The sequence below is a fragment of the Osmerus mordax genome, chromosome 22, assembly GCF_038355195.1.
Source record: "Osmerus mordax isolate fOsmMor3 chromosome 22, fOsmMor3.pri, whole genome shotgun sequence".
In the NCBI taxonomy this organism is placed as follows: domain Eukaryota; kingdom Metazoa; phylum Chordata; class Actinopteri; order Osmeriformes; family Osmeridae; genus Osmerus; species Osmerus mordax.
In genome coordinates, this window is record NC_090071.1 from 10,671,747 (window position 1) to 10,684,239 (window position 12,493).

The 12,493-nt window shown below is 51.2% G+C and overlaps 3 protein-coding genes across 5 annotated transcripts; 1 reads left to right on the forward strand and 2 right to left on the reverse strand.

Annotated features, from left to right (window-relative positions):
* Positions 1 to 3,883, forward strand: hao1 (hydroxyacid oxidase (glycolate oxidase) 1). Of its 2 annotated transcripts, none has more exons than XM_067259997.1 (8): positions 1 to 237; positions 1,575 to 1,726; positions 1,805 to 2,090; positions 2,185 to 2,360; positions 2,463 to 2,554; positions 2,663 to 2,821; positions 3,245 to 3,314; positions 3,752 to 3,883. In XM_067259997.1, the coding sequence occupies exons 1-8, from the start codon at positions 101 to 103 to the stop codon at positions 3,817 to 3,819; spliced, it is 1,140 nt and encodes a 379-aa protein (XP_067116098.1). In that variant the 5' UTR covers positions 1 to 100; the 3' UTR covers positions 3,820 to 3,883. The 2 variants fall into 2 exon arrangements, with proteins under 2 accessions (XP_067116098.1, XP_067116099.1); XM_067259998.1 differs by having other exon boundaries at positions 1,835 to 2,090.
* A 334-nt stretch (positions 3,884 to 4,217) lies between these two features.
* crls1 (cardiolipin synthase 1) lies at positions 4,218 to 6,686 on the reverse strand. Its single transcript, XM_067260407.1, has 7 exons — positions 5,973 to 6,686; positions 5,717 to 5,854; positions 5,496 to 5,625; positions 5,315 to 5,400; positions 4,999 to 5,067; positions 4,783 to 4,874; positions 4,218 to 4,622 (listed from the first exon to the last, which is right to left on the reverse strand). Exons 1-7 carry the CDS (start codon positions 6,537 to 6,539, stop codon positions 4,529 to 4,531), a joined length of 1,176 nt encoding a protein of 391 aa, XP_067116508.1. The 5' UTR covers positions 6,540 to 6,686; the 3' UTR covers positions 4,218 to 4,528.
* A 310-nt stretch (positions 6,687 to 6,996) lies between these two features.
* Positions 6,997 to 12,314, reverse strand: mcm8 (minichromosome maintenance 8 homologous recombination repair factor). Of its 2 annotated transcripts, XM_067260518.1 has the most exons (18): positions 12,149 to 12,314; positions 11,978 to 12,049; positions 11,752 to 11,834; positions 11,448 to 11,597; positions 11,278 to 11,378; positions 10,954 to 11,152; positions 10,764 to 10,849; positions 10,490 to 10,638; positions 10,201 to 10,384; positions 9,929 to 9,959; positions 9,506 to 9,646; positions 9,166 to 9,307; positions 8,761 to 8,956; positions 8,340 to 8,550; positions 8,012 to 8,221; positions 7,746 to 7,822; positions 7,407 to 7,596; positions 6,997 to 7,194 (listed from the first exon to the last, which is right to left on the reverse strand). In XM_067260518.1, exons 1-18 carry the CDS (start codon positions 12,312 to 12,314, stop codon positions 7,102 to 7,104), a joined length of 2,481 nt encoding a protein of 826 aa, XP_067116619.1. In that variant the 3' UTR covers positions 6,997 to 7,101. The 2 variants fall into 2 exon arrangements, with proteins under 2 accessions (XP_067116619.1, XP_067116618.1); XM_067260517.1 differs by having other exon boundaries at positions 11,978 to 12,314.
* Between the last annotated feature and the right edge of the window lie 179 nt (positions 12,315 to 12,493).

Below are 12,493 nucleotides of genomic sequence, written 5' to 3' on the forward strand. Positions count from 1 at the left end.
CCACTGGGTCAGACAAACACGCTGACCTTCGGTGTGTATGCCACCTCATCTGTGAGAGCACAGCAGCGTGTGTGAGTGTGTGTCTGAGAGGGAGGCGGCCATGTCGGAGCCCCTGGTGTGTGTGAGCGACTATGAGCGTCAGGCCAGGAGAGTTCTCCCCAAGGCTGTGTTTGACTATTACTGCTCAGGAGCTGATGAGCAGGAGACGCTAGCTGACAACACGGCTGCCTACTCCAGGTAACACACACACACACGCTCACACACACATATGCTCTCACACACACACACGCTCACACACACACACACACGCTCACACACACACACATGCTCACACACACATGCTCACACACACATGCTCACACACACACACACTCACACACACACACACACACGCACGCTCACACACACACACACACACACACACACATGCTTACACACACGCTCACACACACACATAGCCTCTGGTTGAAGGTTCAGGTACCCTTACAACAATAACACAACTAAGGATTCATCTAGAGTGTGTCATATCTAGTCTGATCCAGTTATGACTGCAAATGACCTTGTTATTGACTCCCACCATTTTGGTAGAGTGTACACAGCTGTGCTATATCGTGTGTTTGCATGTGTGTTGGTGTACATAGCTGTGGGATCTCGGCAGCTGATGTTCAGAAGGTAGAGAGGGTCGTCTGTTAATCGCGAGGTTGGCGGTTTGATCCCCGACTCCTCCAGGACATGTGTGAAAGTGTCCTTGAGCGAGACACTGAACCCCAAGTTGCTCCTAATGGGCAGGCTAGCGCCTTGCATGGCAACACCGTCGGTGTGTGGGTGTGAATGGGTGAATGAGAGTCAAAAGATTTACAGCGCCTTGAGTGTCGCTAAGGCAGGAAGGCGCTACATTAATGCAGTCCATCTACATGTGTTGTTTTGGCATTCTACTAAAGGCTGCAACACATATGGTCTCTCTGAGTAATAGCGCCCCAATTTTAGTGTCTAGAGAAGCCGAAGTTGTTCGGGAACTTTTCTTTCCTCTTCTTCGAAAGAATGTCAATAGCCTCCTGAGTCATTCATTTCACTCAGTCAATCACATGGGCGCTTGCCGACTCGGGCATCCCTCAAGCCCACCCACTCAACTGCCAACAGCAAAGAAAATCTTTCAGCTAATTATTTTCAGTGTCAGGGGCTTTCACGTCTTACTATGACACTGCTGATGTGGTTGGGCAACCTTGAGGGTTAGTTAGGGTTCGGTTTGTTAAACTGAGGGTCAGGTAAGTGAAGGATGGTGACCTGTGATGTTGCTGTTTCAACCGTGTTCATGCAGCTGTAGCTTTTTCAGCATCTTGGTGGTACACACACTCGTGCACACACGTCCTCTCTTGAACACACGCACATGTACACACACACACACACAGAGAGAGAGCAGCAGGAACTAGAGGTTAATGATTCGTTCTGACCTTTTCGCAGCTGAGGGTAGCATACTCTATCTCATGCACACACACACACACACTCTCTCACACACAGATACCTTTCCACTGGAAGTGTGTGTTTAGTGTGTGTGTGTATATGTGTGTGTGTAGATGGCGTCTGCTTCCTCGTGTGTTGAGGGATGTTTCCAGGATGGATCTGTCTGCCAGTGTCCTGGGTCAGCCAATCAGCATGCCTGTGTGTGTGGGCGCCACGGCAATGCAGAGGATGGCCCATCCTGAGGGGGAGACTGCTACTGCTAGAGGTACACACACACAAACACACACTTACACACTTACACAAACACACACACAGTTGAATTACCAAATGCACGCATGCACAGGCCCCTGCAGAGTGTGTTTGTGTTTCCCAGCATGCCGAGCGGCGGGGACCGGGATGATGCTGAGCAGTTGGGCCACCTCCACCATAGAGGAAGTGAGGTCGTCCGCGGGCGAGGGCCTTCTGTGGATGCAGCTGTACATCTATAAGGACCGTGACCTCACGCTGTCGCTGGTACGCCGCGCCGAGGAGGCCGGCTACAAGGCCATCTTTGTTACCGTGGATACGCCCTACCTCGGCAAGCGGCGCGACGACGTTCGAAACCGCTTCAAGCTTCCCTCACACCTCAGGTAGATGCCCTGCAGGATTGGTGCATTCCTCCAAAAAAAGATGACTGGTGGATTCAAAGAAAAATGTCTTGTGTGTGTGTGTGTGTGTTTGTAGGATGTCTAACTTTGCGTCGGCGGATCTGGCGTTCTCCAGCGAGGAGGGCTATGGGGAGGACAGTGGGCTGGCTGTGTATGTCAGCCAGGCGATAGACCCCACCCTCTGCTGGGAACACATCGCCTGGCTTAAGGCTCACACACACCTCCCCGTGGTCGTCAAGGGCGTCCTGAGTGGTGAGACACACACACACACATACACACGCAAGTACTCTTACTTGTTCATGTACACACACACACACACACACGTCCACTGGACTCTAAGCACTCTGTCTACAGCTGAGGATGCACTGCAGGCTGTTCAGTTTGGGGTGGATGGAATCCTGGTGTCCAACCATGGAGCCAGACAGCTGGATGGTGTTCCTGCCACGGTGAGTGTGTGGGTTTGTGAGTGTGTACTGTCTATAACAGGAGCAGGACAGGCGGGCTGTGTGCTAGACAGGCTGTTATGTTATTCGTTTGTTTGTGTGTGTGTGTAGCTGGAAGTGCTGGAGGAGGTGGTGGCAGCAGTAGCAGGCAGATGTGAGGTCTACCTGGATGGAGGTGTGCGCAGGGGGACAGACGTACTGAAGGCTCTGGCGCTAGGGGCAACCGCCGTGTTCCTGGGCAGACCCATTCTCTGGGGGCTCGCCTGCCAAGTAGGATTGCTGTGTGTGTGTATCGAGATGTCTAGTATTGGTGTGTACGTGAGTGTGTCTGTGTGTAGTTTATATCATATGTATGAGTCAGACTGTGTGTGTGTGTGTAGTTGATATTATGTGTGTGTGTGTGTATTTGTTATTATGTGTGTATGTTTGTGGTTGATATTATGCGTGCGAGTAAAAATATGTGTGTGTGAATGTGGTTGATATTATGAGTAAGAGTGTGTGTGTGTAGTTGATATTATGTGTGTCCGTAAAAGTGTGTGTGTTGTATTAGAACTGGATCAGTCCTCTTGGTGTTCCGGGAGCTAGTCTCGTTGTTGCCTAGATACAGGGATGAGCTGTGTTCGCAGCTGGTTAGAGCCACGCCAACTAATGATGCTGACGTTGGTGTGTGTGTGTGTGTGTGTGTGTTGACAGGGAGAACAGGGAGTCACTGACGTACTGGAGCTTCTCAGAGACGAGCTTCACCTGGCCATGGCCCTGGCAGGTAACCTTGACCAATCACAGTGACGGGGGGGTGCATGATTAGCAGGTGCAGCTTGCAGGTGCGGTCAGCAGGGGGAGTTTATGCCATCCCAGATCTTCTCCTCCAGCATCAGTGCTCACAGACTGCGAGGGATGAGCAATGACAGTGATTGACAGGAGGCTAAAAATACCTGCTCTGCGCTGAGGCTGGGGCGGGACTAGTGGTTAGAGCTAGGCGGTTGGGGCTTGGCGTTAGGGCTAGAATCGGAATGCTTACTTTGGTCACCTGTCGTATTAAAATCATGCACACCTGCTAAAAACTGTTGGCCTACCTTTACAATGTATCTGTCTGTCTGCCTAACTTACTACCTGTCTGTCTGTCTTACTACATGTCAGCCTAACTACCTGTCTATCTGCCTAACTACCTGTCTATCTGCCTAACTACCTGTCTGCCTGCAGGGTGCCGTTCTGTTGGGGAGGTGTCTCGCTCCATGGTCAGAAGAGCTCAATTCTCCTCCAGGATGTGACCACTCCAACCCCACCCCCACAACAAAATGACCAAATAAAATCAATGAAAATGAAAGATATTCATCCCTGGATGATTTTTCATATGTTCATGTACACCCCATGGACATGGTCACATGGTCATATGTCCCATCCTTCCATAGAGGAAGGCTGTGATTGGTGGGAGTCTCTTCCTGGCTCCATGCTGTCAGGTATTCTGCCAGACAGCAGCGTTGACCTGCAGAGCTGGTTGCCATAGCTTCCCACTCAGTTTTCCTTCAGCATCTTCCCCACATACTCAGATGATCTTGTGACCGTCTCCTTACGAGAGTATGGGGTGTGTGTGTGTGCGTGTGCGCATTAACCCCCTGGTTTTCAACCCCCCCGTCCCATCACATGACATCAACATCCAGACAGGAAATACAGACTCTTGGGTTTAATCAATCATTCATTGATTCTCATGTACAAAACTGTCAATCATGTGACAATAAGATGATTACCATGGCAACTCCAGGTTTTAAAAAAAGGGAAAAAAAGACAGTTCTGGACATAAATCCATCTACCACACATACACACACTTTGCTCATCCTCACCCAACAATCACACAGTTTGTCAAAGTTCTCAGTCTATTGGGTCCATATTGAGTCTTTTAACACACAGATGCGTGCGTGTGTGCATATGCAAAGCTCCAATAGTCAGGCTTTGCCGCATGGACAGCCCGTGTTGCCATGGTTACTTGTTAGTGTTGTTGAGCACCTCAACAGTCTTCTTGCCATAATGGTAGTAGCTGTATCCTGATGCTGCCGTGGTTACAGCAGTGATGTACCTGCAACGCAGAAGAACACGCTGACAAACACACCTATAAACACGGTGACAAAATGACCACAGGGTCATGTCTGGGGGTTCCAAAGGTGGCATTAGGGACTGCATACAATCAGGGTTGTAGCACTCGGATGCATGTCTAGGGTTGAGGTTGTGGTACTAACCAAAGGGACTGCAGATAAAAGCTGTCAGTGTAGTAGAACACAGGGGCTGCCAAGGATGCTGCACCCAGCAGCAGCTGGATCGCTGTGTTGACCTGGGAACACACACACACACACACAGGTTTTCAACAGTTCTGTGCAGGACCGTATCAGCAATACGTTTCCCCTCCAGGACAGAAGCAACTAAGTTGTCTATGGGAAAGTATGTGTGTGTCATACCTTGCTGATCAAAGTGGGTTTGAGCTGAGCCGTGGTGTAACATGGGTTAAAGAACCGACTGAGTGTCACCTGGGAGGATGGAGGGAGGATGGAGAGAGAAAGAGAGAGAGAAGGAGGGAAAGAGAGCACAACAGACATATATGCGGATTCAGAGCGAGATAGATCTTTAACAATCCAACAAGGCGTGTGGGGTTTGTGATCTGTCTGTCACTGACCCATCTCTGGCACTTAAGATCATAGAATGGGAGAGGGGAAGTGTGTGTGTGTGTGTGTGTGTGTGTGTGTGTGGGGGGGGGGGGGGGTCAAAGAGGCTCACCGGGGGAGGCACCGTCTTATAGCGGACGTAGAAGACAGCAGCGATCAGAGCTATATCTCTGGAGATGACCAGGGCAGTGAGGGGAGCTGACAGACAAAACACACAAATGACTGACAATATCTAAACAACATTGAAACCTTTGAGAACAAACAAAAGGTTGATTCCACGCACGCGCACACACCTGGTATGATCTGGGCGTAGGTTAGACTGATATAGAGCACACTGATCAGGATCTTATCAGCCAATGGGTCGAGCGCGCTGCCCAGAGCAGACTTCTGATTGGGCCAGGTCCTGGCGATATAGCCATCCAACTGAAGAGGGGACACAAGTAACATGACCTGGTCAGTTTGGCTCTGTTACACCTGTTGTGTGGGTGTGTGTGTGAGTGAGTGAGTTAGTTACAAGGTCGGTGGCTCCCGCCAGTAGGAAGAGAGCGAGGGAGAGGTGGAAGTGTTGCTCGGTGATGAGGTATCCAAGGACTGGGGCGAGCAGAATCCGACACACACACAGCAGGTTAGGGATGGTCCAGGGGTTCTCGTACTGGAACACAACACCACAGGTATGCATGCTACAGTTTATATTACCAAGGAAACTGAAAGTTAGTCTTAAAGTATCAATACTTTTTTTAGCACCCCTACACCACACGTAATCTTCCTACCAGTTCCTTGAACTGGAACAATCCCTGTCCCGGCACCTGCGGGGAGTCAGTATTCGTGTTCCTCAAGTCTTTACTTGGTGTTTTTTCCGCTGGTGGCTGGCTGGGATTTCCACTACTGAAGCCACGACAACCCTGCGGTACCCCGGGGCTGAGCGGCGATAAACGCACTCCGAGCAGATTGTGAGCAGCCTCATCGCCCCTGTGCTGAAACCTCAAACTGAACCCGGCGGAGGACGGGACGCTGCTGGGTAGTGTCCTTTGGCGACCTTTCCAGTTTGAGTGTCCTGTTACGCACTCGAGTTGACATGGTGCAGCCAGGTGTCGAAAAAGCTCCGGGGCATGACTCGGACTGTATGTGTAGCCGGACCACTGTGCTACCGAGGCAATTCTGTGCTTGAGTTTATGAAGCCACCACAGCTCCCTCGAACAATCTGCAGGTGTTTGTTTCTGACGCCATGATTCGGGGGCTGCTCTGCACACACTCGCATAGCGCGTCGCTACAGCGCAACTCGCTACGTGCCCTCTTGCACACACCACTAAGGAACTTTTACAAATAGACAATAACATTGCAAGCCGCGCACAATATGTTAACGACTAACAAAGCACATCTACCGTTGACGTCTTAACCTTGTTGTCACACCACTGTATGATGCTATTCTCATATTGTCGGTTTCCTCGTCTTTAAGCAGGAGGCTTTTTCGCGTGTTCCATATTGCCGTATTCCGAAACTGTCAGGGATTCACGACGTCGTAATGTACGGAGGCGGGGCTTACCTGTAATCACTGGCTTTCACTGAAAAGCGAATAATCTTTTCTACTTTCCATCTAGGGAATGTCTAGTCTTAATTTTGTAGTAAATCGTATACTACATACAGTCTAACCCGGTATCTAATTGTACATTTAAAGACTATAATTTTCTAAATCAAGTTCCCAAATGGTTTACAGTGGATCCACAATGTGATGTAGGCACCAGAATAAAGACAGACAGAAACTTTGACAAACTTTAATGAACAAGTACACATTACTTTAGGTAGGAAGACCTACATACACAGAAACATACATACATATTTACAAACCATGTATAAAAAATACCCATGGCGTCTGAGTGTTTGTGTGTGTGTGTGTGTATGTCAGATGGTCTGTAGTTGATACAGCTTGGGTCCTTTCTTGAGCAGGTAGCCCTGTTCATTCAGAGCACAGATGAAGCCTTCGAAATCCACCACCTGCAACACAAAGATTGGGGTTCAACAGGACACACACACACACACACACACGGAGGGGGGGTGTCTGCTCGAGTGCGTCAGTGACGATGTGGAAGAGAGCGTGCGTCTTTCTGCGAGGAGTGTGCCTGTAAGTTCGCGAGAGTGTGTGAGGGCGTTTGTGTGCGTTTTAGTGTGAGTGAGTGAAAGGGAGTGAGTGAGTGAATGTGTGTTACCTCTATGTGCAGGTCCCTGGCCATGCTGCGTAGCTGCTGGAGGTCGTACAGGGTCTGAGAGCAGCGCTGGGCGTGTGTCTGCAGCGCCGTGACGAAGCGCTTCACCTTCCCCCGCTGACTCATCCCTGCCCCCAGCTGAGAACGCTCCAGGTCCAGACCCCCGGCACCGTCCGCATAGGTGTCTGCCAGACTAACACACACACACACACACACACACAAACACACAAACACACACACAGTTAGATAGGGGATTCAGAAAAGTGTGTGTGTGAGTATGCAGACGTGTGTGTATGTGTGAGTATGCAGACGTGTGTGTGTGTGTGTGTGTGAGCATCTTACCTGTGTTTCATGATCTCCACCACATCTTCAGCATCGCTCCTGGTAGCAGTCTCTCTCAGCTCCATCCTGGCACGTGCCTGGACACACACACGGCTCACATGAGCGTACGTGTGTGCGAGTGAATGTGAGCGTGTGTGTCTGGGCCGGGAGTGTGTATAGGAGTGCGAGTGTGTAACGTGTGTGTGAGTCTGCATATCTGTGTACGTGTGCGTGTGTGTGTGTGAGAGCGTATGTATATATGTGTGTGTGTGCGTGTGTGGACTCACCTCAGTGAGGCGGATGAGGGACTCCAGCTGGCGTGTGGTGATGGGGGTGGAGTCGGAGGAGTGTGTGTGGGAGCGCAGTGTGAGGTAGAAGGCCTGCAGTGTTTTAGCAGCCTCGACGGAGAGGGAGGGATGGACGTAGAGGCGGGCGTATGACACGTACTTCCTCAACAGAGAGGCTGGGATGGGGTCTACACACTCCCCCGGGGGAACCTGAGACACACACACACGTTATGTCCATGTGTGTGTGTGTGTGTAAAAGCATCTGTCCAGATGTGAAAATATGTCCTCACATATGTCTGTGTCTGTGTGTCTGTGTGAGTGTGTGTACCTCTAAGCGGTCAGAAAGGGGTGTGTCTGATGGCTCCAGCAAACAGCTCTGTTGGCTGCCCTTTCCCCTGGTTACCATGGCGCCTGCGGCCCCGCCCCGCCCCACCCGTGTTGCCATGACATGCTCCGACAGGCGCCGGTCATGTGACTCGTCTGGAATGTCGAGCAGCAGGAAGACCAGGTCAAATCTAGACAGCAGAGCACTGCCCATCCTGCACACACACACACACAGTTAGGTTAGTGTGTGGATCTGAGGTTACCGTGTGTGTCTGATGGTGCCTCAATTTACTGTGTGTTTGTGTATCTGAAGTTTGTGTGTGTGCCGGAGGTGTTTGTGTGTGTACCCCAGAGGTGTGTGTGTGTGTCTGAGGTTATGTTTGCGTGTGTCTCAAGTGTGTGTGTGTGTGTGTGTGTGTGTGTACCGGAGGTTCTCGGCCACAGTCCTGGCCTGGTTGTAGTGTCCTCCAGCAGGGTTGGCAGCAGCGAGGATGGAGGTGCGGGCCGGCAGGCAGCACACCAGACCAGCCTTGGCCAGGCTCACACTCTGCTGCTCCATGGCCTCCAGCAGAGCCTGCTGCTGCTGCCCCAGCTTGTCAAACTCATCGATGCAGCACAGGCCTGCACACACACACACACACACACACACACAGATAGAAACACACACGTGGACACAGACAGACAAACCCACTGGAGGTTAGATCATTTCTTGGCCCTAACCACAGAAATCCTGTCACAATAGAAAATACATGAATAAAAGGTCAAATGCTAGGCTAGGTGCTGTGAGAGAGGGTGTGGGTGTGTGTGTGTGTGTGTGTGTGACTTCCTACCTTGGTCCCCCAGCACCAAGGCACCAGCCTCCAGAGCGTAGTCCCCAGAGCCAGCCTCCCTGGACAGGGTGACAGTCAGCCCTGAGGTGCTGGTGCTGTTCCCACACACGTAGATTCCTCTGGGGGCCGCGTTACACACCGCCTAGACACACACACACACGCACACACAGACACACACACGCACACACACACAGGTTAGAGGTCAAACCTGCGTGCTCCTGTGTGTTTGGGTTGGTATGAACAATAAGTGTGCGCGAGTGAGAACTGTGTGTGTAGGAGAGTGCGTACGTGAGCGAGAGGAGTGTGCCAGACGGTGTGTGTGTGTGTGTGTGTGTGTTACCTGCAGCATCTGACTCTTGCCCAGACCAGGGTCCCCCACCACCAGTATGTGAGGGTCACCTCTCACAGGAATCCTGTTCTTATCATCCACATGCTTCTGACAGCCTCCAAACAGAGCCAGCGCCAGCCCTGCCTTCACCAGCTACACACACACACACACGCACACACACACACACGCACACACACACACACAGTGACATCCTTTCTCATGTGTTACTCTAAACAGAACACTAGACACACTTTGTTTACAGTGACAGTGCACAAACACATGCATACAAATACACACACCTAGTTCCACGCACACACAAATACACACACCTAGTTCCACGCACACACAAATACACACACCAAGTTCCACGCACACACAAATACACACACCTAGTTCCACGCACACACAAATACACACACCTAGCACCAGACTTACCAGGTGTCCGTAGATGGCAGGACAGAGAGAGCTGCAGGAGAAACTAAGGTTAGCCTTGTATCAACACATCCATCAAACTAACACTGTATTCAACTGTAAGACGTGTGTGAGGGCCCATGTAGTACTTTGATGTGTGTCATACTGTACTATGAGCCTCAGCAGGTCAGTGTGTGTGTGTGTGCATGTGTGAGTGTGTGTGTGTGTCATACTGTACTATGAGCCTCAGCAGGTCAGTGTGTGTGTGTGCATGTGTGAGTGTGTGTGTGTCATACTGTACTATGAGCCTCAGCAGGTCAGGCTGGCTCTGGATCTCCTGGATAGCATAGAGCTCCTTCAGAGAGAACTCCGCCCCCTGGACTCCTGGCCCCGCCTCCCTCTGGCCCTTGCTGTTACTGACGGAGTTGGCCTCAATGTAGAGCAGGAACATGCACTTGTCCTTACTGCCTCTGCTGCTGCCTGCACACACACACACACACAGGGTTTGCACCAGTCGCAACAGTAAACAGCAGTAATGTGTGTTGCTCTTGTGTGTATGTTGATATTGTGTGTGTGTGTGGATACCCTCATCGTTGCTGACACGGACAGTGCCAGTGATGGTGACGGTGTCTCCGGGGACACAGCTGTCACACAGATCCTGGGCCAGCTCGCACTCCACCGTCCTGGGGATACGGCCCGCCTCCCGCTGCTCTCCTCCAATCAGCTCCTGCACCCTGGGGAGAACGACAGCATGCTCTGGGTGCTGCTGAAGGGTGTCGTGTAGAGAGAGAGGGTGTAGTGTAGAGAGATATAGGGAGTGTATAGTGTAGAGAGGGACTAGCAGTGTGTACTTATGTACTTGATAGTCTGCCAGTCCACTGTCTGGGTGAGGGGAGAACTCCTGTTAGGGGTGAATGAGCGACTCCTACACTCTGGCTGGACGCACTGTGGAAACACACACACACACTCATATTACTATGATGTCTGCAGCCACTGCAGGGTGAGGTACGTGTGCGTGCACGTGCGTGGGCGTGCACGTGCGTGTGTACCTTGGTGGGCGTGGTGAACTTGCCGTGAGGCAGCGGGAGAGCGTGCGTGTGCGTGCAGCCGTTGCAGGTGAAGGCCAGGCGTGTGCAGAGGGGCCTGATGTTGCTGACTCGGACCACGGTGCCGCGGATTGACACCAACCTCCCAAACACACTGGCACGCAGAGTCCTCAACGGGGTGAGGGGCTCGTAGTTATACAGCCTGGGGGGTCCCACACACACACACATCACATACACACACACATAACCTAAACACACACACTTTATACACAAACAAGGAAGTGTTTGATGGCGGGGGGGGGGGGGGGGGGGGGGGGGGCATCTCACCTGGCACTGATGTGGGGTATGTTAATGATGGGCGTGGCTCCTCTGGGAAGCCCCTCCCCCTGCAGCTCTGCAGCATGTCTCTCCAAATCAGCCGTCAGAACCTGAAACACACCACGACCAGCTACAGCACAGGTAGGTGTGTGTAAGTGTGTGTGTATGTGTGTGTGTACCTGGTGAATAGCCAGTCCTAGACAGTTGAGGGTGGTCTCAGGTTGTTCTCTCAGCTGATTGGTCAGGTCCGGCAGGGCAGCACACACCTGCTGGTTCTGTACCAGATCCTTGAAGTCCACCAACACACTGCCCTGTCTCTCAATTTCATCCTACACACACACACACAGCATTGTACATTTAACAGTTGTCACTGAGTTGCTTGTTAACTTGTTTTCACTCTCACTGCCACTCCAAAGTCAGCTCCACCACTTCAAAGCAAGCTTACTCTCTCTTTCTCTCTCACACACACACACATAAAATAACCTTATCATAGAGGTGCATCTGAGAGGTGAAGTACTGCTCAAACACCTTGACCCTCTCCACAAAGGGTGAACTGGCCACATACCCTGCACACAGTGGACACAGTGGAGACACATTGGAGACATGGTAAAGACAGTAGAAGCACAGTAGAAGGAAGCACAGTAGAAGCACAGTAGATACAGTAGACAGACAGCTTATGCGCAGCTCTAACAGACTGTGGAGACCGAACCTTCTTTGAAGTAGAGGGCCCAGCCTTGGTATGGAGACACAGTCTGGGAGATACCTACAGCTTGGGATGGGCCTGGACAGAGAGAGGGGGGATAGAGAGATGGTTCTGCTAATGGAGTAGAGACAGTGGTAGTAAGAGAAAAAAAAGATGCACATTGCAGTTGACCCTTACCTCTTTGAGCACTGAAGGGACGAGCATTTCCTCCTCCTCCTCTCCATGGTCTTCCCCTCCATCCTCCTCCTCCTCTGCCCCCCCTCCATCCTCCTCCTCCTCTGCCCTCCCTCCATCCTCTTCGTCCCCTTGCCCCCCACTCCGAGCCGCGGTGCTCTACACTCATCCTAGTCTACACTAAAAAGTAAAGAAACACATTGCTTATCTTAGTTATAGTTCAAACCTACCCTATGCAGTGTTTAGTATGTTTCTAATATTCGTATTTGTGTTTAGTTTGCTAAAACTAGTTCACGACATTTACGTCAACTTGCCAAACGGCTAGTATTACTAGCAATACAGCAGTTA